General features: G+C 47.3%; 1 protein-coding gene across 1 annotated transcript in view; it reads right to left on the reverse strand.

Annotated features, from left to right (window-relative positions):
• CACNG2 (calcium voltage-gated channel auxiliary subunit gamma 2) overlaps positions 1-21,045 on the reverse strand; it is a 119,632-nt gene extending 98,587 nt beyond the window's left edge. Inside the window, exon 1 of the mRNA XM_082636152.1 lies at positions 20,617-21,045. Within this exon, the coding sequence (XP_082492278.1) occupies positions 20,617-20,827 (211 nt within the window). The 5' untranslated portion in view covers positions 20,828-21,045. The remainder of the gene's footprint in view (positions 1-20,616) is intronic.
• Between the last annotated feature and the right edge of the window lie 3,506 nt (positions 21,046-24,551).

Consider the following 24,551-nt stretch of genomic DNA (forward strand, 5'->3'; position numbering starts at 1 on the left):
TTTGATCAGCCCCTGGTACTTTAGCACCATGATGTGCACATTGGTGACATCCCGTGAATGCTTGTTGAATTGAATGAGTGTCAGCTTTTGCACAGGAAGGGAATTAAATCCATGGCCCCTTGGGCCACTTTATTCTCAGTCATAATCCTTTATTTTCAGGTCATATCCCCAATCTCTCCCACTTCTTCCTTTTGTCTTTTACCAAAATTCATGACCCAGATGCTAAAGTAAAATTAACCATTAATGTTTGGAATCCATTGGGTGGACTAGGGTTTAAATTCCAAGTCCACAAATGATTAGCCTGAAAAAAGTCATTTAACTTCAAAAGAAGTTCTTAGTTTTCTCATCTGTGCAATGGTAGTCACTGCCATACAGGAAATGTTGTGGAAATGGAATGAAATAAGGTCTATACGGTAGCTCCCAGTGTGTTCAGTGCATGGTAGGTGTGTGCTCAGTACCTGTACATTTCATGTGGAATATTGCTTCCTCTTCTCTCTGTGGTGTCCATTTCTGGTACAGCCAAAGGATGCCTGGGTTGCATGCTCTTGGGGATCAGCTCTCCCTCTACCATCAGCTTATCTTTACGATGCTCAGCCATTAGGCAACTCTGATAATTGGATGAGGGACATGTGACATAGACAGACCAGGAGGCAGAATTCCCATGTGAATTTGGTGTCCCTTTACTCACTGCAGGAGCCATACGAGACAGCCCATCTCCACAGGTTTCCACAGCCTGCTGATACTTAAAGATGGAAGCCCCATGCTGGAGTGGAGGGCAAAGAGGGAGTTCTGAACCTGACTCTTACCTCTGCACTTGTTAGCTTTGTGACTTTGGGCAAGGTATTAATCTCTCAGCTCTTTAGTTTCCTCATCAGCTACATGAGGATCCTAAAGCAGATTCTGCATGTTGTTCTGAGGATAAAATAAAAACATTTGGCACCCACGGGGGTGCTCAAGAGATGCTGTTTTTCTCCTTTTCCTTCCCTCTCTATCCCCTTTCTTTTTGAAGATTTCCTTTTCTATGTATTCCCCTTTCCTCCCAGGTTTCATGATACAGATTTTGAGAAATGCTGGGTGCTCATGAGTGGCTTGTATGGAACCTGCAGTCATTAGGACAATGGCCACTAAAAAAATCCATTAAGTGATACATGTTTGATTGCATAAATAAGCAGAGCAGAATTATTGGGGATCATTATTAAACTGTGAGATCAAATGAAACCAAAGTAATAATAATTGCATTGAAAGTCAGTGGACAGATACACCCTCTAATGTGTTTGAAAATACCACCCTAGCTCATTATTGATGCTCAATCATTCAATTATTAAAAAGAAGACCTCCAAACTGACAATGCTAATAATGGTGATACATCTTCCCAACACGAAGGGCTCTCACTTTGTTTTAATTGAAGGGAAGCAATGGAAGTGTTTTCCCTCATTTGAAAAAATAATCTTCCTTTTTTCTCAGACCATCTGTCTGGCTGTTAAAATCCCATCAGCGTCATTGCGAGAACGCTTACTTCCCCCCTGCCTGCCATCCCAAAGGGGGCTCTCGGAGCCGACGAGTTCATGATACCTCAGGACCCTCCAAAGGAAGGTGTGCTGCTCCCGACTCTTCCTTTGAGGCATCCTGCTTTTCTTTCCTGGCCTCTCCATTCACAGCTGCACAGACCCTGTGATTCATATCCAACCCCCCACGTTAATACCCAGAAATTAGTTTATATCTCAATAATGTGTTGATTCATTCAACTGTTTAAGAAATAACTGTCTCTTCTCAGCGGTTTAGGCTCTAACGAGACAGTGCTGGATCTTCACGATAAACAGGCTTGAGGTGAAGTTCAACACTTAAGTTCAGAGCATGCTTTATAGCTGAGGGGCCTGAAGCCCACGAAACGAAGTGACTCAGTCAGGAACAAAGGTAGGGAAAGTAATACCTGTGTTCCTCCGCTCGGACCCAACACCTGGATTCCTTACCCTTGAGACTCTTGGGCTTGTGTGTCACCTTATGTCAAACCCTTCTTATATTTCCCCAAATCCTTTCTGCCATTACTGTCATGGGAGATAGTCATTACTATTATTAAAAGGCTGACTTTTCACCTCCCCTCTGCCCCCCCCCCACCCCCGCCGGGGCACATTCATTACTGAGAAATCTCATAGTACCTCTTCACACTAGAGGCAAATCCCTCTAGGTTTGAAAGACTCTAGCATAGAGCAAGAAATCCCTTCCCCTTTGGTAGATGCAGTGGAAAGAGCTAATTGCTCTCACTCTGGTGGTCTTGGGAAGGGGCATCTCCTGAAGACCCTGCAGGAAGACAAAGGGAAAACCCTCCAACTCAAGCCAGCATGTCAACAAGGGAGACGTGTTCACTACCCCTTTCCTTGGGCTGTAGTCCACACCATTGTCCTTTCTAGATGGAAGAATCTGTCAAATTATAACCAAGAGCCGAGAGTTCCTGATGCCGCAGAGCGGCTCTTGGAGTCCAAGCAATTTCTGTGGATTGGCCTCTGACCTTCTCTTCACTTTCCATCCCACTGCCCTTTTATCGTCTAAAGAAAAAAGCTGATGAGTAATGGGGATGGAGGAACACCAGTCTCTGCATCTCTTTCAAATCCAGTGGATGGTTTATTAGTCACGATGGCGCTTTGGCAAAGTGAATGATGGCTTTTTGTGGTATCTGAGATGAATTTAGTTGGTAGAGGGATGAATGTTTAAACAAATGTAAGCTGAGTATTATTAATGAGTGTCAAAAATTTAACCAGTGCATTAAATCAGTGATTCCTTAGATATTATTGCTTAGGATGAGGCTAAAATGGGATCAATTTAAAGATATGTGTTTGATTAATAACAATGTAGGTGGTCCCTGGATATGGCAAAAATAATGCAGGTGGTACCCCAATACTGAAGGATGGGAAATCTCGATTTAAAACAACATCTGCCAGCTTTTGAGTCCCTATTCTGTGTTCAAATCCTTTATACAGATTATTTTAATTTTTATAACACATTGATTGATAAGCAATATTATTCCTTGCAATATTATTTCTTGCCTGTTGCAGGCAAGAAACGGCGGTTCAGTGAGATTAACCACCCTGCCTGAGGTTGTAGAGCTAGTCGGTCTTCAAACCCAAGCCCGTCTGATGTCCAAAAGGGGCTCTTTCTCCTGGATCCTGCTGCCCAATCAATCCAGAAGAAACTAGGGCAGGCAGTGGTTGGGTTCTAGGGAAAATCTGTGGTCCTAGGCTGCCCCGGTGTGTGGTCCTGTCATCTGGCCTGTAATTTTAGCCCGAGTCCTGGCCACAGGCTCTGCGGTTTCCTCGCTCAGTCCACAAGCATTTACTCCCCTACCGGGGAGTTCTCTTTGATCTCCAGGTCCTCATCGAGTTCTCCTTCAGCAGTGTTCCTGGGGCTGGAAGGCGTGTCTGTTCCTGCCTGGGGGGCGGGGCAGGAGGCAGGCCCCTCCCTGATTTCTGCTGCGGGTCCTCTTCCCTCCCACCAACTGTCATGGACTCTCTGGCCCTTGAGTTCCATCTGCTCCGAGAGGGGGCAGCCTCCGTGCCCAGGCAGCCTCTGCCCATCCCTGTCTCCTCTCTTCGATGTGGGATGGGGGTGAGTTCCTCTCCCTCTGTATCCCGCTTTCCCTCACACCAGCCACCCCACCAATTCTACCTCTGGCCACATCCCTGTAACCCTGGCACCAGGTACCGTGGCTACGGAGGCCCATTGGGAAGCCTGAAAGGCACAGTGCTCCCAAGCTGGAGGGGAAGCCCTTTGAAACAGAACTTCGGGGCCAGGGTCTCTGGTTAGCCTGTGAACTCAGCGGGCAGGGATTCGCTATTCCAGAACCGAGGCCGGGAGAGCTGGGGAGCTGCTGCTTCCACGTCCAGCCAAGACTCAAACCAATTTCCTTCTCCTTCCCTTCCTCCAGCTGTCCTTCTTTTCTTTTTTTTCCCTTCTTTCACTGAAAAATTGTGCTGAGAGCCCACCACGTGCCAGACACTGCCTTAGCTCCTTCATTTTGACGCATCGACCAATCCCCCATTTCTTAACCAAGTGCCTGCCACGTGCCGGACACCATGCCAGGCAAGGGGCACAGAGGCAAACCCGACACCTCCTGTCTCAAGACCCTTACTGTCCCATTGGAGGGACAAAGGTTTGAGAACAAAGTACAAGAGAGTGCCCAGATCTTGTACGTCTGAACTGGCCGGAGTGAAAAATGCCCGACTGTGGAGCTCCTTTGACGTTTGCAGCCCGTGGGAAAAAGTTGAGAGTTGCCACGTGGCTTCTGGCTTTGATCAGTCCCCATCCCTCCTATCACTGTGTCACAACGAAAACTGTGAAATGCCAAGACAGTAGAAATGGTTTCTTGTCACAATCCACCCCAGATATAAAGCCCCATCTCTAAGCAGACGTCTCCCTGTCATAGAGAAAATCCCAAAGAGGAGAAAACTGTCCATTTCTCAGTGCTATTTGAGGCCTCTCTCTTGCCAAATCCTACTGCCCTTTCATGTGACTTTGTGGGACAGATAGAGAAGCCCAGAGCTTATCTGAGGGTACAAGCAGGGATGTAAGCTGGGAGGAAGGAGGATAAAGAGACCCAGGAGTGCAGTCGGCTGGGCCTCCAAAAGGTGGGATTTCATCTGCCTTAAAGCATCAGCAACAGAGTGTATGGTCCAGAGGGGAACGTCTGGTGCAGTGGAATGGCAAACTCTCTTCAGTTCCACAAGCATAACCCAGCTCCTACTATGTGCCAGGCACCGTGCTAGGTGCTTGAGGCTAAATGTTGGACTGGGACTGGGGTGCGTGGGTCCTAGTCCCAGCATTGTTGCTAGCTGGCTCCATGGCACCAGCTCCCTTCCTTCTCTGGACCTCAAGTTCTTGGGTCATAAGGTGAGGGTCTGGACTAGGTGAGCTCCCTGGATACACTGCTAGTTGCTTTCCTTTTTTCCTTTCCTTGTAGCAACAGAACCCCTAATTTTTCACCATGCATGTGGTCACTTGGGAATACGATTCTATTTTCCAGACTTCCTTATCTTTAATGTGTGGTCACATGACAAACTTCTGGCCAATGAGACCAAAGCAAAAATATTGTGTGGTGTCTTCCAGGAAACCTCCTTAAGAGCCATGTAACAGGTGCCTTTTGCCTTTGTCTCTTTGTGCCATCCTCCACCTTAATGCCTGGAATGTGAAGACAGTGGCGGGAGCTCTGGCAGTCACACTGGAGATGTGAGGTTAAAGGCCATACACTATGGATGGTGGGGCAGGGAGCTGGTAGGAGTCTGCATTTGCTAACCAGTTTGTGGAGCCTCCGGACCAGCCTTGTATTTCATGTCTCCAGATTGGTTTCCTTGAGAAAGGATAAACTTTTTGGCTTATTTAAGCCACTGTTAATTTTCTTTTTCTGTTGCTTGTTGTCAAATCTAATCCTTCCTGAAACAAGCTCTAAAATCCCTTCCAGGGCCTCCCTGGTGGCGCAGTGGTTGAGAGTCCGCCTGCCGATGCAGGGGATACGGGTTCGTGCCCCGGTCTGGGAGGATCCCATATGCCGCGGAGCGGCTGGGCCCGTGAGCCATGGCCGCTGAGCCTGTGCGTCCGGAGCCTGTGCTCCGCAACGGGAGAGGCCACAGCAGTGAGAGGCCCGCGTACAGCAAAAAAAAAAAAAAAAAAAAAAAAAAAATCCCTTCCAGGGGAGCCATTCTGAGCTTGTGATATTACGGGAATTCTTTAAGTACTCACTCCCTGTGCTAGGCAGAATAATAACCTACCAAAGATGTCTACAGCCCAATTCCTGTAACCTGTGAATATGTTTCACATGTTATGGCAAGGGCCAATTAAAGTTGCAGATGGAATTAAGGTTGCTAATCAGCTGACCTTAAGATAGAGAGATTATCCTTGATTATCCAGGCACTGGGCAATGTAGTCACAAACATCGTTAGAAATGGAGGAGGGAGGCAGAGGAATTAGCATTACAGAGTTGCACCATGTGAAAGACTCTGTCTGATGCTGCTGGCTTTGAAGATGCAGGAAGGGGCCACTGGCCAAGGAATGTGGACAGTCGCTAGAAGCTGGAAAAGGCATGGAAACAGATTTTCCCCTAGAGTCTCCAGAAGGAACACAGTCCTGCTGACACCTTGATTTTAGCCCACTGAGACCAATTTCAGACTTCAGACCTACAGAATGGTAAGACAATAAGTTTGTGTCATTTTAAGCCATTAAATTTATGGTCATTTGTTACAGCAGCAATGGGAAATGAACACATTTCCTCTGGTTTCTTACTGGCAAAGTGAGAATCATATAACACCTATGTTATAGAGTGCAGTGTGGTTTAAGGAAGGTGACAACTGAGTGGTCCATAGGACAGGGCCCAACACACAGGAGACCCTCAAACAACATTAGCTCTCAGGGAAAATCATCCCTTCCTCTCACACCTCTATACAATCGCCTTTAGCCGTTAATGACAATAATAGCTGAAACATATTGATATGAAGTGCTCAGGACTGAACTGATGGCTTTACCAAGTTCACGCACTCTGAATTTATTCAGTGTCTGGGAGAAAAGTTGTCATCATCATTTTAGAGGTGAGAAAGCAGGCCCAGTCTGCCAGTGGCAGAGGTAGAATTTAGACCCATGTTCACCAGAGCCCACTGGCCATGCTGCAAAAGCTTGCTTCTCCAAGTGTGGTATCAGCCTCACCTGGGAGCTAGAAGCACAGGCTCAGCCCCCACCTGGACCCCACATCAGCATCTGCAGTTCAACAAGATCCCCAGGTTATTAGGGTACACATCCCAGTTTGAGAAGTGCTGCTCTAGACCCAGTAATGCTCTGTTATCTCCTTGACCTTATTCTTTGGGAGGCAGCCTCCAGTGATGTCATTTCCTTCATCTGTGTTGTGCCTTTCCCCTCTGTTCTACTTGGCAAACTCCTCTTCATCCTCCAAAACCCACTGCAGAGGACACTTCCTTAGGACCCCTTCCGGACCTCCCCACATAGAGTTGTTCTTTTGTCTGGCCCTTACACAGGCCTTCACAGTGCGTGAGTTCACTGGTAATAGTCTCGGTACATGCCTATCTCTTCTTCTAGGCCTTGATCTCCTTTGGAGCAATGGTATGTCTTCTGTCATCCAAGTAACATTGAAACTGACTAAGCACCCTACTAGGTGCCAGGTCTGATCTTAGTCCTGGGGCTATGGTAGTAAATAGGACAGAAAAGATCCTGGTTTCTCAGAGCTTATATTCTGGTTGGGAAAGAAATAATAAACACTGTAGACAAATTAGGAGAACACGAAATGAAGAAAAGAGAGACTGGGAAGAGGATGGTTGCTGTCAGCTGGGGGGGATCAGGGCAGACCACCCCCCGTAGGAGCTGACTTGTTTCTGTGCCCCACAAATTAGCATAGAGCCTGACATATCAAACATTCAAAAACTGTCAGATTGGATCAGATCTGACCATTCTCCCAGATCAAACTGCATGTCTTTAAGTTCATGTCCTTTCCGAGCAATTGCTAGGCAATTTTTTTCCTACCAAGAAACTCCTGAAATTCCCCTCTTCTCTATGAAGTCTTCCGAGGTAAAAATTTAAAGTAGAGAATCCCCCATTCTCCAGCGAATCCCCTGCCTCTCTCTCTTCAGCCAGCACGGACAACGCGGACCATCTCCCTGGCGTCTGCCATTTAGTTATTGAATAAAGCACACCACGTGGTCAGCACGACAGGGTGCATTTCCCCGAACTGGGGTCAAGGTCAGAAAATGTCAACTTCTAAAAGAGAAGCTCTGAAGGTAGCATAAAATGGGTGAGAGTCTCTCTTTTTTAAAAGCGGCAACGTACCCTAGAGCTGCTGAGTAAAAAGTAGGTGAGCTTGCCTTCCACCTGAGTCTTACCAGCAAGCACTGCTTGGGAATGTTGGATGTTTATGCATGTATTTCCAGATGCATGGCTTTATTCACTCTGTTAGCTGCTACACTCTGCCTGGGCTGGTGGTGTTTTGCTTACGTTTTCAGCCCTTGGAAGACAGAGACTCCACCTGTAATTTGTCATTGGCAGAGAGGAGCGTTTGCAAACTCGGATGCCGACAGAGGCCAGAGGAAGGCCAAAGCAGCCCAGCAGCCTCCAAAGATACTCGGGGAGCGGTGGGGACTTTGGGGAACTGCAGAGAACCTGCCGTACCTGCCATACAGGATGTCCCTGTTCCATACCTGAAGGGACATCGGCTGCCCTGCTCCGATGTTGCCAAGCAGGAAGGGGGCTCAGGGTTACAAAAGTCTGATTTTTTCCCCCAAAGGAAGCCAAAGACAGGGCTTTTTTTTAAATAGGAAAGTTCTCGATTTGTAGAATATTTTGAGTTGCCAAACAGTGACAACTCACAGGTCACTGTTTGCAACTGTTGATATAATCAATAATAAACATGCTAGGGGTAACAGCATCTGGCATTTAGAGAGTGTTTACTATGTACCAGCATCTTGTTAAGCACTTTGCATGGAGCATCTTACTAAACTTTCACAATCAACCCATGCGTGAGATACAATTTTCCCCACTTAGACACGAGAAAACCAGCTTAGAGAGGTGACATTCCTTGTCCAAGGTCACAAAACTGGTAAGTGATAAGGTTGGGATTTGAACCCAGGCTGTCAGATGCCAGAGCTGACACGAACTACAGGCCTGGCTAGAACATAATGCATTCTTTCATTATGATGATGCTGGGGAAAATCTGAGATTCAATATGCATCATAATCTCAAATGTAAAGCTTTTTTTTCTTTATTCATTCATTCAATACTGACTGAGCAGCTACTACTTGCCAGGCCCTGGAAACACAGGTGTGGAATCACTCTACCCAAGATTAAAGGTACCATCTTCTTCCTGCAAATTTCTCCCGTTTCCCCTGTCTCAGTGAAGGTCACTCACTGTCACACCTTGCTCAACACAAGTGACAGTCCTGGATCCTGTGGATCCTCTGATTCTGTTCCCTTGCTCGACAGCCCCCCTGCCCCCTGCCCTGGGTCAGCTGCTTCATCACTTGCTGGGCTGGGCAACCATCTCCCCCCTGGACTCCCTTCTCTGTCCTCCTCTTCTTCCCATTTCTACTTCCCATGGCTTCCTGAGCCATCCTCCTAAAATGCAAATCTGATCATATCATTTCCTCCTCAAAATTCTCCTCTTTAGACTCTTTACACATGAACCATCCCTTCATGACGTGGTCTTTGTCTAACCTCATCCCTCAGGACTAACACCTTCCCCAACCTCCCTTCCTGCACCTGATCCTCCAGCAATACTAGAAACTTGTGTGGTCCCCCAAACATCGCATGCTCTCTCACACCTCTTCCTGGAAGAATCTCTCCACCCCTAGATGTGCTTGCATGGGTCCTCCAATCCCCCACTGGGGCATAAGCTCCTTGAGGACAGGGGCTGTGTCTTTTCGCCTTTGTAAACCCAGAGCCTAAGATGGTAACTGGCACATGGCAGTGACTGAGTACATTTTGTTGAAGAAATGGACAGGGGGACTCATGGTCTGGAGGTGGAGACAGAAATGGAAACAGGCAACAAAAAAGATGGAAGATGCTGCGTCGGAGACATGCAGAGATGCTGTGGAAGGAAAGAGGGAGGGAACGTGAGCCAGGTGGGAGCAGGGTGGGAGGGGGCAAAGCTGTTGGGGGAAGTGACAATTCATCTGAGTCCTGAAGACAAGTGGAATGTGGTTGGAAATGGCCCTCTAGGCAGAGGGCTGGGGAGAGGGAATATATGTATGTATTCACCTCCTCCCCCTCCACAAACTACAAAGAGAGGGATGTCTATGCATTTTGAGGCATCCTTCTGTATTCAGAGCTGTGGGAAAACCTGGTAGCCCCTCCACTTTTCCCTACTCTTCTCTGGGTAAGGAGCATATCCTAACTGAAGCTTCAAAGTTTTAAAAACTTCATCAAACGTAGAACACAAACAGCAATTTCTGCTTAGCTTTGCCTTCAAATTCTCAAAGAAATTTATTTATAGATTTTGGGGCCAGGGGAAAATTGTAAATATAATTCATGTAATAGAAGGCTGTGCACAGTTTTGGGTTGGACAGGCTTGGGTTAGAACTCCAGCTCTGCTACTTGCTGTGTGACCTTGGGCAAGTCACTTAACTTCTCTGAGCCTCTTATGATGGACATACTGGATATCATAGCATATACCTTTAGAATTGTAAAGATTAAATAAGAGTTAACCCCTGGAAAGCATCTAAACAGTGCTCAGCACAAAGGAAGCACTCAATGAATGATTAGTTATTATTATCATATTATTAGTGTTAAAATGATGCCAGAATAGTCATTTTCAGGGTTGCTTTCTTTGCAAAATACGTTGGAGGAGAATTGGGGAGGAGACTTCTCAACCATAGGGAGAATTCAAGAAGGATAAAGAATAAGACTTGTGCAGACAGAGATCCAGGTTGAGGGGAAAATGTGGCAGAAATGAATAAATGATCCTTTATGCAGAGAAAGTGAGAAAAAACAGCCTGGGGCAAAACTGGGATAAAGAAAGGTCTAGGGGGCTTCCCTGGTGGCGCAGTGGTTGAGAGTCTGCCTGCTAATGCAGGGGACACGGGTTCAAGCCCTGGTCCGGGAAGATCCCACATGCCGCGGAGCAACTGGGCCCGTGAGCCACAACTACTGAGCCTGCGCATCTGGAGCTTGTGCTCCACAACAAAAGAGGCCACGATAGTGAGAGGCCCGTGCACCGCGATGAAGAGTGGCCCCCGCTTGCCACAACTAGAGAAAGCCCTCGCACAGAAACGAGGACCCAACACAGCAAAAAAATATAAATTAATAAACTCCTACCCCCAACATCAAAAAAGAAAAAAAAATCAGTCACAGCCTTCTCTAAGCAGTTAGGAATCTGATTAAAAAAAAAAAAAAAAGAAAGAAAAGAAAGGTCTAGGGATGGATACAAGTATATGTATGGTTGAGTTGTTTTGCTGTACACCAGAAACTATCACAACATTGTTAATCGGCTATACTCTAATATAAAATAAAAAGTTAAAAAAAAGCAAGGTCTGGGGCTCAGCAAGCTCTGGTCACCAGTGAATTTTTCCCGATGACAAGGCCAGAGAGAGGCTGGCACTGGGGCATGTACATTGCATGGTGGATGGTGTAGCAAAGCAAGGTGCCAATTCCCCACTCAATGAGGCTATGGCAACTGTGCACCTGGGATCCCGTACCTAATCTGTGGCATGCCTGTTAGCAGCTGGAAGACTACCCAAGGTCGAGGACGTTCAGAGAAGAAGGAATAAATATAGTGTCAACACGGAGAAAGGGGAGGCGGCTCCTCAGAGGCCGACTCAGGGCTCCCAAGTCAGTGCCTCTGAGCCAGGCGATAACATATGAGGGTTTGGATTGAGAGAAAAGGTGACGGCTGCCCAGGAGGGAACAGGCCCGCAGGGGCTTATCAGCTTCCCGAAGCTTTGTGGCAAAGCTGTGGCCCAGGAGGCACCCAAAGAGCATCCCAGGTTGCGGGGTGCCAGGGAAACCCTTGCCTGTTCTCAAGGATCTTTCAGATGCGGTTCCAGCCACACTTTGGAGGGATGACTGGTCAAGAGGAGGGAGTTTTTAAGAGCCCACCTCCCTCCCCTGATGGGAGCTCCTTGAGGCCAGGCACCCCTGCCTTACTCGTTCACTGCACATTTAGCTCCTAAGCACACTCTTTGTGCCAAGGCTGACACGCCCCGGCCCTCACGTGGCTCACAGTCTTCTAGGGGGACACAGACCATAAGCAAATAAATGCTCAAAAGAAAAGAAGTCAATGTTAAGATGTTAAAGAAGGAAATAAAATCGAGTAACTGGACAGGGAGCTACTTTAGACGGGGCAGTCAGGAAGGCTCCTCAAGACGGTGGTACTGAGCAGAGACTTGTCTGCATCCTTGTCACCCCAGCGCCCAGCTCATTGTGTGTGGCCAATAAAGGCTCGTTCTGCTGGGAAGGGAGCGCCTTGAAGCACCTCTACTGTGTATCGCTTACGATCTTCTTCCTTCCCCCTCTTACTCTCTGCTCACTACAAGTGACTTAGGGCGAGTCACCTGGTCACTGCCACAGCGTCCTGTGCTAGCCTCTTCCCAGTTAAATCACACCAGCTCCGGCGACCCCAGCTCCCATCCATCAGGGTCCGAACAGCCAGTGATCTCACTAATGGACAAAGCCAGGTGCGCCCCTCCCTTGCTTCCCACCTCTCTGGACCCCCCTTTTCTCCCACGCCGAAACACAAACTGCTCTGTGAGAGCCATTTCTGTCCCTTTGGGATCCCATCTCCACTGCCTCCCACACTCCCCCTCCCTGCCTTCTACCTTCCAGCCTCACTGGACCATTGGCATGGCTGCTTGGGCATCTGTGTTTCTGCACATGCCGTTCCTTCTGTCTGAAGTGCGCTTCATCTCCCCAGCTTGCTCACCCCTATGCACCCTCAGAACCCCATATTCCCTGGCATCCCCTCCTCCCCAGTCTCTCTGCTCCCAGAATTCCCCGGGCTTATGCTTCCCACTGTGTCATCAGCATCGTCTGTTCACTGGTTTGTCTTCTACTAGACTAGAAGTTCCTTGAGGGCAGATGGAGACTTTGCCTCTGTCCTAGACTCTCACCCAGCACCTGGCAAGGACTTGGAAAGCTGTGGAACAAAGATCAACTATCACCCTCTCTTTGTCAAGAAAGGTTCTCATAAGACCACACACTTCCCCCATGTTGTTTCCTGAGTCACGGGACACGCACTAAGGGAGACCTGGAGAAATCCCTTGGGCTCTCTCAACACCCTGCCTGCATTTCTCTCTGCCAGCAAGATAGTTTTCCATCTTCCTTTGATTCCAAGGCGCAAATTTTAAGTTTTTAAGGTTTCTGAAATTAGAGTATGTTTTACAACTGATATGTACATGAAATTTGTTTTCCCCTGTCTTGAAAGCTGTTTAAGTAGATAGTTCATTTTTATAATCAATGGCATCAGAACTGAGGGAAGATGGAACTGGGAGATTAGAGCCCTTTATATACCCAGGAGAAAGGACCGGGATGCCGGCGAGGCCATAGAGTTCAGCCACGATCCCACAACGGCTGACATGCATTTCTTGGCACTGGGGAGCACAGTTCACATCCCTCTACTCTCATTCCTATTTTCAAAAAGTCTGGCGGATTTAACTGAGCCTCATTGCCATTCCAGCTCAAATCCTCAAAGATCCTAACTGATCGTAAGAGACGCCGGGAAGCTCTCTGAGTTGGGGGGAGGGTGACAAGGCGAGGTGGCAGCAGGCTGTGTCGAGTGTCTGGCCTGAGACACAGTCATTTTGTGAGGTGCCTGTTCTTTGGGATTCCCTGCTCGGGCTCACCCGGAGGGTCCTGAGGGAGGGTGGGTCTTGTTCACTTCTGCCTCCCAATGTCTACTGCAGGATTGGAACCTACCATCAACACCTCCACTAAGCATCGTTTGAATTTTGTTGATTGGAGTTGAATCAATCTATTTCTTCCCTTCCCTGTGCTGTCATAAGTTTTGAGGCCCAAGAGACCACCACACTCAGATGTGGGTGGAATCAGGAAGAGCATGACAAAGAGAAGGGAAGAGTGCTCTAATCCTCACAACAGCCTTAGGGGCAGGCATCATCAGCACCATTAGATAGACGGTGTGAAGGAGGCACAGAGATAGAATTAACTAGCTCAAGGTCACACAGCTTATAAGCAAGAAGCCAGAAGTCAAAGAGCAAAATTCTTTAACAAGACTAGCAAGGCCCCACACCCTTGGGTGCTAACTATTTCTGCATCCCCCTCCCCACACCCTCCAGCATCATCCCCTCCCCCATCTCCCCTCCCTCTGGGTCCTCCAGCCACCCTGGCCTCCTCTCAGGACTTGCTCCTTCTCTCCCTCACTGATCTTTGCACTTGCTGCCCTCCAACCTGGAAAGTTTCTTCTTCACCTAGTTAACTTCTATGCACCCTTCATATAGCCATTCACATCTCACCTCCTCAGGGAAGGCTTCTCTGATTAGAACGATCTTAATATCATAAACTCACAGTCTCCTGTGACTCTCCTTGAGAGGACTTAGCATAGTTGTAACTTACTTTACAATTATGTTAAGTGAGAGTCTTTAAAGTAAGGTCTGTCTCTTCCAGAAGGCTCTGAGGGCAGTGATCCTGAAGGGAGTTGCTGCCCACCATGACCCCAACACTTGGCCCAGCACCTGGCACGTTGCAGGGGCTCATCAAAGATTTAACAAATAAAATAAATGAGTGAAGGAATTGCTTGATCTGTGGCTGTAAACTAACCTGGAAACTTAAAATGCATATTTCACCTGAATATGGTTTTTTGGCCAAATACTTATAGTCAAGGCTAAAAGGAGCCATTGCATTTTTGAACCATTTAAAAATCTCCTGCATTATCAGTCTGGATACATATCTCCTCCTCCCCCACTGACCTGAAAGCAAACACTCATGGGAAACTCTCCCCGAGGATCTTTGTGACAGACGCTCTGGATGATGTGGAGAGAGGAAAGCATGGCCAGTATCTATTTAGAGGATGTTCACCCCCCAGCACTTTCTTCTCAGGCATTTATTTTCTCTCCAAACACTTTCTTTCTTATTATCTTTGTTACTGTCCCTTGTGTGTTGAAACACTCTCTCTCCTTCCCTTCTCTCTTCTCTCTGTGTTGAGTCCATTATTTATTTTTTGTGATGTCAAAAAAAAAAAAAAGAAAGAAAGATGCTTCTGCCACCATTGCTCGCGGTTTGTAATTTAAAGAACAATCCTTTGACGATATGAAGGGATCATTATTTCTCAATGCTCACCCTGTAGTGGGCAGTGGCGGTTTGTTCATTTGCCAACAAAGGTGGGTTGATTCTTACACCATCATAATTGCTGCGGCTACAGCAATGGGCAGAACAAAGATCCCTGCCTTCCTGAGGCAGACAGTCTGGTGGTGCAGACACACAATAAATGGCATGAGTAAATTTCATAGTGTGCTGGAAGGTGGGATGTACTCTGTAAAAAAAAAAAAAAAAAAAAAAAACAGGGCCAGGAGGATTTATGAGGGGGTACAGAGTAGGGGTTGTTGACTGTAATTTCAAACCAGGTGATCAGGAAAGAAGGTGGCACTCATTGGTTTAATCCCAATGAATCACCCTGTGAGAAGGCTGTTAGACCTCCTTTTTGTGGAAAGGGAAACCGAGGCTTGGAGAGGTTAAATGACTTGCCCCAAATCGCACAGCTCATAAGGCTGCAGTGCTTGAAGTGAACCCAGGTCTGTGTGGCTGCAAAATTCTTTCCACTGTACCACATGCAACAAAGCTGCATCTGAAAACTTCTGTGACTTCAGGGGACATAAATTTGTTATTCTTTGAAAACTGTTTGCCAACATAAAACTCATGGAGAGTTTACATTGAGGATACTTCCAAAATGAAAGGGCAAACACGAAGAGGCATGTGGTGGGTCCAGCCTGAAGTTCAGTATTTGTTCCCTTGGGCTCGTGGGAGTGAGAAGATTATGGCAGAGTTGTCACCCAGCAAGGTGCAGGCAGCTGGAGGGAGGGGCATGTAGGGGAGTCAGGTGGGTCAGAGCTCAGGTGTCCTGACATGCTTGGGTTGGGCACTCAATGAGGACACTGATGCAGACAGAATAGAATCCAGTGCTGGCAGTGAATCTGAACACAAGACCACAGAAGGCCAAGGTTCACGCCTAGAGCCCTCTGGATGTTTGCAGGGTGGAAACAAGAGGCCTGGATTCAAGTTCTCCCTCTGCCATCCCCTGCCCATGTGGCCTTGGTGTGAGGTGTCACACATGGCACCTGTAAAGGGAGGGGCAGGAGGGCAATGTGAATGGGCTGGGATTTGCAGGGCTGGTTCCTCAATAAAGGAATCAGGTTTGTCTTACAAGGTGAGAAGGGCTAGGAAAGTGGGGCCTGGCTCCATGGAAAACTGCTGATCAGAACCTAAGACCTTAGGCAAAGTTCTCGAGGTCCTGGGAACTGGGTGGGGAAGTTTGGTAAAGAATTCTGGGGAAGGTTTTGGGGAAGCTACAAAGGGAGGGTCCATGATGCCTGCTCTCTGCCCATAGTGTCTGTTCTGGTGAGTATTAGGATCAAACTAGATTTTGGTATCCTTTAAAAGCTGAAGAGGGAAGAAAATCAGTGGGTTAATTTTTTTCTTCCCCATAGAGACTGAGTGTATTGATAATTTTTCTTTAGCTAATTAGGAGCTGTGCAACCCAATGACTGACTCCTTTTGAATTTTCTCATTTTACAACAATGAAGTCATGACTCATTCTTTTAAAAAAGAAATTCCATAACCTATGTGGGAAAAGAATCCGAAAAAGAATGGATATATGTGTATGTATAACTGAATCAATTTGCTGTACACCTGAAACTAACACAATATTGTAAATCAACTACACTCCAATATAAGATAAAAAATTAAATTAAAAAAATAAAAAAGAAATTCTGGGAAGAACAAACAAATCATCCTGATTTCCTCACCCCCTTCCCTCTCTCTCTCTCTCTCTCTCTCTCTCTCTCTCTCTCTCTCTCTCTCTCAACTACTTGCTTGTTGCATGTCCTTATGATCTTTGAATTAATTTCAATAATTTAAGAATTTCTGAATCAATCCATTGATAGATATTTTTTCTGTACCTACTGTGTGCAAAGGACCTAAAGAGAATCAAATTATCTTGGGAATTATGGAGTGATAGGTACACAGTATGAAGGCCCATTAGTAACTTCTAAACTCAGCTCTTCCACATGTAAAGACAAGAGTGTCCAGGGAAGGCAGTTCGCCTTTCTAAAATAAAAGAGATATACTTTCCTTCTGCAGAACAAGAGAGCCATGGCTGAACCCGGCATGGGGCACTGGGCACCTTGCAGGCCAAGCAAAAGCTATGCAATTACGAACTTGGAAAAGATAGTTCAGGAAAACCCAGACACCTCTTACTCAAAGAGAACAGAGATGGAGAATGGATGGCAGAGCCCCTGTGAGTAAGCAAGTTGTGGAGGAGAAGAGAGGAAAAGCCAGGAAGAAGAGGAGCTCAGAAATTCAGCAGAGGGATTTGAACAATCTGGACAGAGAGAAAGATTTTTGCTCTGCCGCACAGCAAGGAAAAGGGCGAGAGAGGGAGAGAGAAGGGAGGGTGCATTTCTGCTATGGACCACGTTGTACTGCCGCTGGCTCCTCCTCTGCAGGGCTGGGAATCCTCTGGGGGGGACATGGAGCCCAGACAGAGGGGAGGAAGGTGTAGGAGAGAATAAACACAAAGAGTGAATTTCTTGCTGCCCCTGGAGACGATGATTCCTTTTGGTGACAACAGAGGTTAATATACTGAACAGCAAGTCACCGCGTGGCCCAGAGACAGCACGCCTGGAACAAGCTGTTTTAATGTCCTGTTGTAGATTTTACTGAATTCTTCTCTGAAAGGGCCAATTCATCTCTCCATTCGGAGGCTCTTAAAGCAGCTTTCCTGAAAAGTTCAAGAACTTTTCCTATCACTTTCCATCTACATGGATCCATGTGCAGACCATCCCCCATGCCCTCAAATCCCACTAAGGACAGTAGTCTGCTAGGGGTTTCAAGTTCACACACAGAGACACTACTACTCTTTACTCTGCGGAGGGAGAAAACAAAGGCTGTGGTTTCTTCTTGATTCCTCTCCCCTTCCCACTGTGTCTACCCCTAACGAGTGGTCCTGTTCTCTTCTCATTCCTCAACAGAGGAATTCATTTCAAAAACAGCCATAGAGGCAAAGGAATGTTTTCTGATTCTTATTTTCATCAAGAAGTGAACAACAACAACAAAATCATCTCAGGAGATAAAAAGCCCTAATGCAAACCGGAGAGCCAAAGAGATCAGAAGAAGACAGGGTTGTTTTTCATGTGGAGTCATTAGCAGCATCTTGGAGAGAAGATTGGAAATCTGTTCACAACTTTTTGGATACGGGCAGGAAACACAGTAAAGGGGTGATGGGAAATCTTTTCTGAAAGTCCAGTTTCTCACAAAAAACACAGGTTGGGGGAACCTGGCAACTTGATTTCCATAAAGGCCAACCTTATTTTGAATGCTCAATAAAGCAAGCACATGAACGCCCCACAAGAACCATCTGTGTCAACCTGCAGAATTAAGTGCATTTATAATCTTTGGAAATCAGTGCAGTCTTTGAAAATATGTGGCTTTAGAACCTTCAAACCACTTCTTAAGTGGCCAAGGCCCAACTTCCTAAGGGGGAGTCTGAGGCCCTCAAAACTCCATATGGACAGAGGCTTTGGAAATGAAAGGCCAGGGGCCCTGAGTACCCACCCTTCCTGCCTGGGCCTTGGCTACAGGTGGAAAAGGCACAACAATCCTAAAGGAGCCTGGCCCAGGCTTCCCCCACCCCCGACTGCGGGGAGGCCCCAGTCCTGGGGAGAAGAGCCAAACCCACAGCTCCTGTACGAATCACACAATCCTTGGGAAGTGTTGCAACACTAACCCTTTTAGGGATGATTCAGGGAGGGAGGTGTGGGTACGGCTTGGAGAGAACGCTGAAGGGGGCGGGCAGCACATTTGGGGATGTGGACACCAAACAGATGGAATTTTAATGAAAATACTTAAGCCTTTTAATGCATAAGTGATCCAAAGCCACTGTCTAGTCCTCTTCCCTTCAGGGAATTAGAAAATGTTTAAAAGATCATGGTATTAAGAATTTGCCCATAAAACCCTGATAAAGTATATTTATACCAACTCATCAATCTCTGGGAATATTTCTCCTAAAATCATGTCCTGTCTTTCGTCTAATCTCTTGGCTGCATATCTTCATCCATCTAACTAAAATCCAAGGAAGGCAAATTGCTACTATGATCGTTTCCCTAAAGCAATCCTCATTCACTTTGCTTTTCTTCTCTTTTGGAATAAAAGCGTGCCATAAATGTTTAATTAAATGGAAGTCTTTCCACGGTTAGTGACTAGCTGCATGAAAGCCTCTTCATTTTTTTAAGGGAGGGGTGTGTTTAAAACAGTACCTATTAATTTCCTGATATTGATTCTCTGGCTGGGGAAGAGCATATAGTATTCAGCATAGAGCTCCGCTGCAGACTATGTTCAAGGCAGTGGCTTGGATTGAGAAAGGGCACCAAATGCAGTATGCGTCAAACAGAACATCGCTCAGTGAAGTCACTTAGCTATTCAAAACATGTTCAGCCGTCACTCAACCACTTGCACCAAGATTGTTGGGGGGGGACATGGAATTGGTGCTCTTTCCCAGATGTAAACATTTCCCAAAGAGCAGCTTTTGCTCAGTTTGGGTTAGACTCTGGGGCCACATCAGTTCTCCCTCTCCCTGTCTGTTTCCTTCTCTTCTCCCCCATCTCCTGGCTTCAACTCCCTGCATCACCATCCCATGTTGAGCTTAACAAACAATCCTGCAGTCCCCGCTTCCCGACGCTGCCTCCAACGGCCTCCGTATTGGTTCATACCCGAAGCAAAGCACATAAGCTTTTCTTTCCACCCAGAAACATGTATCTCTCTGTGCATGTCTTCCTATGGGTGGCTGTAGCTTGTACACACAGACGTAAGTAGCTGCTCAAATGCAGCCCCTCATATTCAAGTCTGTTGCTAAATGCAGGTTGTATGACCTGCAGGAGTTTTTCCCCCCTGTGTTTATTAATGTGTCTCAAAGCACATGCTTTCATCCATACCCTGATCTTCCAGCCTTTCCACCGTGGGGACCGCTTTGCCCACAGCATATGCACAGGCACACGTGTCCCAATGACCCTGCAAGATCAAGGCAAACAGCTGACACCCCTGACCCACTGCTCTCTACTGTTTCCCCTCAACCTCCCCATGCCCTCGTCTCCCTCCCAGCCTCCCTGCACGATGTCTCATTCCCAAGCTGGCTGCAGTGCTGATTCTACACGCTTCTGGATAATAGACATGTCACTCTGTGTGGAAGTGAATTGGTTCTCAGTCTAACCTGCAAGTGAATTGCTGTTTATTAGAACTTGGGTCTGTTTCCTGTGAGAGACGTACGTGTTTTTAGACTTTGTAAACGTTAAAACACACATAGACACACAGCCAGTCGCCTCGAACGATATGTGTGGCTCATAGACATTACGAAATGCTCTTGAACTCAGCTTGCGATCCTGGAATAATTAGGATTTACCAAATAAGGGTTCTTAGAAAAAACAGATTTTTTTTAAAAAAGGAGATTTGCAGATGATGAGGTGTCTGGGACTTTTGGGGAGTAAGGGGAGGAGGATGGGAAAGGAAGAGCATTTTGGAATTCTTCATTACGAAAAGAGGAGCAGTGTTGAGAGAGGCAGTTATTTTCTACCCCCTCATCGATGGCCATACTACATCAAAAGGCAAATCCTAATGATTCCAAAGCAGGTGGAGCACATTTGACTTTTAAAGACAATCTCTTGTTGTTTTCATCATATCATAGATTATTTCAATGAAGAGGTTTGAAGGAAGGCGGGGGGGTGGAGGCTTGAGAGTTGAGTATGGTTTTTGCTTATTGATTTTCTTTCCTCTGAAACTAACCCAACCAACCTTGATCTGTGGTGGAAGGAGTGAAGTAAGAAAATGGTGGAATGTAAAGGGAACTTATTTGGAGGCGGGTGGGGAGGGGGAGTGAGAAGAGGAGGGGGGGTGGAGAGGGGGAGGAGATGGGAAATCAAATACCTTCTAGGCAGCAGGTTCTCCATAATCCAGAATGGGTCATAACTTCCTCGTTCTTTTTGCTGGTTTCATTCTCACTGACACTTTTGGTCTTGCAAACCCCTCTGGAGTAGAGCCAATAGTCGGTCCCCACAGCTATGGTCATCAGACTGAAGGCAGCGAAAGCACCAACGGTGGTTAAAAGCATTTGAACACCTCGATCAAACAGCCCCATAATTCTTCATTATATAAACACCCAACCGACTTCTGGTTCTCGGGAGAGTGTGTGTGAGGGTGCGAGTACTAAAGCAAAAAATAAAAATAAAAATAATTCCACTACGAATATAATGGATATATGTGTTAATAGGGGATATGGAAAGATATAAAAAAAGGGAGGTAAGAAAGCTCACGGAAAAGAGTGTAAATTATAAAGATCACACGGGAAGAGAGGCTTGCCTTTTGAGATCAGAAACTGTTCCAGTTGCAGTGATTAAAAAAAAAAAAAAGGAAAAAATAAAAAGACACCCCCCACCCCCCCAAGTGAGATGCCTTAATCTCTTTTCCTAAAATTCTGGTCTCCAGTTTCCATATGTGATAGCTAATTTGGAGAGGGCTTCCACAGTGAACCAGGGATCAGCCGCATTCTCAACACAATCTCTCATGGTCGGGACCTAGACAGTTAGAGACTGTAAAAGCCGAGATGCAACCTTCCGTCTTCGCTCTCGGCTCTGCGGCCTGCGCCATGAAAATCCTTTGCTTCGCCAGTTCTCTTCCTTGGGGTGGGGGGGTCTCGGGCGTTTTCGTTTCAGACCAGACTTCCCAGTATTCTGTAAGCCCTTGATTTCAGCTGAACAGGTGCGGGGGTCTCGCCTTCCATGGTTGTGCCCCGGCAGCGGCAGCTGCAGCAGCAGGGCGGGCAGGCGCGGCGGCGGCGGCGGCGGCGGCGGCGGCGGCGGCGGTGGCAGGACGAGCAGCGGCGGCGGTTATTGTTGTTGGTGGCGGTGGTAGTGTTGGCGAAGTGGGGGAGGGAGGGGGTTTCTCCCAGAGAATCGAGGCGGGTTTCCCTCCCCCTATCTGCAAAGCTCCTGGAAACAAGGGAGCCGGCGTCTTGCTGCAGGATGGGCCGCCCGCCTGCCCCCTCCCACCCCACTCCCCGCCGGCTCAGCCCCCGGCGGAGGCGCTCCCACACCTACTGCATTACCGGGTGGTGCTGAAGTGGACAGCTCCCTGCGCCGCCCGCTTCGCGCGCTCCCCGGCTCCCCCGGCGGCCCGCCAGGAGGGGGGCGCGGGCCAGAGTCCTCCCTTCCCTCGGGGGCGGCAAGGCCAGGGCAGAGCGGGGGCTGCCTTTCCTCTTTTTACCCCTCTCCCAGATCCTGAAATGAGCGCTCTCCTGGGCTCCCGGAGCTTAGAGGAAGGCGTAGCTAGAGATAGCTCCGCTCCCTCTCCCTTTCCCTCTCCCTCTCTCTCTCTCTCTCTCTCACTCTCTCCCCTTCCCTTCCCCCTCTCTGTTTCTTCCAGCTCAGCCTCCTTCTCATTCCATCTCTACGTGCCCAGAGCTTCAAATACAACCCTCCCGTCACAGTCAGACGGGCACAAAACTTCAACCAGCCGTTTCTTTGCGTGGAAGCCCTGAAAATATGACCTGGATGGGTAATTACAAACACGGTCTCTATGTGTTTTTTAAATCATCTTTTGCACTTTGCTGTTTGGGGGATCTGTTTTATTTTGTTGGCACGTTAGCTGTTTTCCCTTTGGTAGTTTCTGTCTCGTCTCTGTCTCTTTCTAGCTAACAGGGTGTGTATGTGTGTCTCTGTAGTTTTCCGTGAAATCCCAAATCTTGCTCCTACAAGCAGACATTTTGGAAAGATTATTCATGGAAAAGGGTGCAAAAGGGTGACTGGCGGCTGGGGCTTGGGCGATGAGTTTCATCTCAAGGATAAACATGTTTGCAGGGGAAGTGGGTGAAATGTGAGTCCTTCTAAGTTTCCCATGTCATTTGTGAACTGGATGGGAAGAGATAAAAACCTCCCTGCTGTGAATAAGGAAACACATCATAACTCTCTCCTTTTCCTCAGCAGAAAGGTTATCTTGTGTTAATTACAGCGTCACCTCTTGTTTCTATCTGTGCAACTTTTCCTTAATGTGACCCCTGGAAAAAGAATCCCATCAGATTCCTGCTGCTACTGATTATATTTCTCTCTGATCAGTTTCCTAGTTAGGTGAGGGAGAGCACGTGAGGCATGAAGTAGGTGCACTGTTTTTAATTTTGGGTGGGGGGAGGAGCCTAGAGAGAGGTGTGAGTCTGATGGGTCAGCTGGGGGTTAGAGATGTTTCAATTTCATAGCTCAACTACTCTATACTTTCTTCTTTTTTCTTCCGTTTTTGTCTGGAGATAATTTGCTTGACAATTTCTTAGTGGTCTGGTGATTATCGAAGAGTATATAAAAGGTGACTGAATTCAGAACAGACTTTCTTTGGTATTGCCTAACGTCTTTCCCTTAGCTCAGAGTTGGTCTGAAGCTATGGCCAATACTTTTTTTTTTTTTTTTTTGATGTAGAAAAACTACCTGTTTCTCCATCCTCCATGAAACTTCCTTCTCTCGCTCTCTTTTCCCTTCTCAGAAAGGAAGCACTCCAGTGAGGGGTAATCGCACCTTGGAGAGGGTCCTGGTGTCCGGAGAACGAGACCAAGATTACAGCAACCTCTGCTAAGGTACCTTTAGGGTATATACAGTAAGAGCTACTTTTGCGGACCGAGGATTTCTCCTGTTTGGTTTCTCGTCCTTTGAGGATGGGGATGGGAATTGGGATGGGAGAGGCACTGATATGCTGATCTCACTCAGCAGGGAGCCTAGCAAGTTCAGCCAGGGGTTCAGAGGAGTGATTTTCTTGGCTCCCTTCCTTGAGAAAAAAGTGAGGGGCAAGCAGGAAGCCTTCTTAAACGGGCCTTTTGGGGGGAGTGGAGAGAGGTTTGGGCGCAGTCACGTGAGCCTGAGAAGCTTGCTCTCACTTACCCCTGTCACCTTGGTTGCCTTTGACCTGTCCAAGGACTCCCTTCAGACTGGAGATAGAACCCTCCTTCTTAGCCCCCCATCCCTTTCACACCAACCCCTGAATCTTTTGCTCTAACAGAATCACTAACAGAGGCTCAAAAGCTTCTGTTTGACTGCAGAAGCAGCTAACATCTTAGCCACTGACAGTGGCTGCAGCTTTAGCAGCATTTGATTAATCTTCTAGCCAGATAATCATTGAGTAAAGGAAAGTGGGTGCGGGGGCACGTAAGAGCTTTAGGTTGATGGTGTGGAGAGAACAGACACTTCTGGAGACAGAACAGGCCTGGGGGCACAGCTTGCCTCTGTGCTACTTGGTAACTGCAGGATTCAAACAAGTCAGCTTCCGAGAGCCTCAGTTTCACCACATGTAAAATAAGCACATAGTACTGCCTCCCCCTTTCTGAAGTTGTTCCCAGTTACTCCCTGCTTTTCACAGCGGCCACCCTGCTCAGATTCTACCATCCCATTTGTAGCACTTTATTTTGTGCCTGTGTCAGCTCCTCACTGACCTGCGAGCCTTTTGAGGTCAATAGCTGTGTCTTGTTCACCGTTGTATCTTTGGGAGCTAGTGCAGGGCTTGATACATACTAGATACTTGATAAATAAAGGCTGAGTGATTCTAGTGAGTTTTAAATGGTGTACCTGGCACGTAGTAGGCACTCAGTAAATGTGGCTTGCCTCTCGTTTCTCCTTCCCCCATTTACATCCAGATTGGTTTCCAGCCTCTTCTTCCATCTAGCTCGTGTACCACTCCCCTTCCCCCTCCCCAGCCTAGCTCTACTCCTGCGGTCCCTTCTGCAGACCCGGCAAGGCTACCTGGGAAGACCTGGCTTGGCGCAAAGCACATTAGATGCTTTGGATCCACCAGGCACACATACTTAGCAGCTGCTGAATGGATGCTCTTAG

The sequence above is a fragment of the Mesoplodon mirus genome, assembly GCF_964341445.2.
Source record: "Mesoplodon mirus genome assembly, chromosome: 11".
Classification (NCBI taxonomy): Eukaryota; Metazoa; Chordata; class Mammalia; order Artiodactyla; family Ziphiidae; genus Mesoplodon; species Mesoplodon mirus.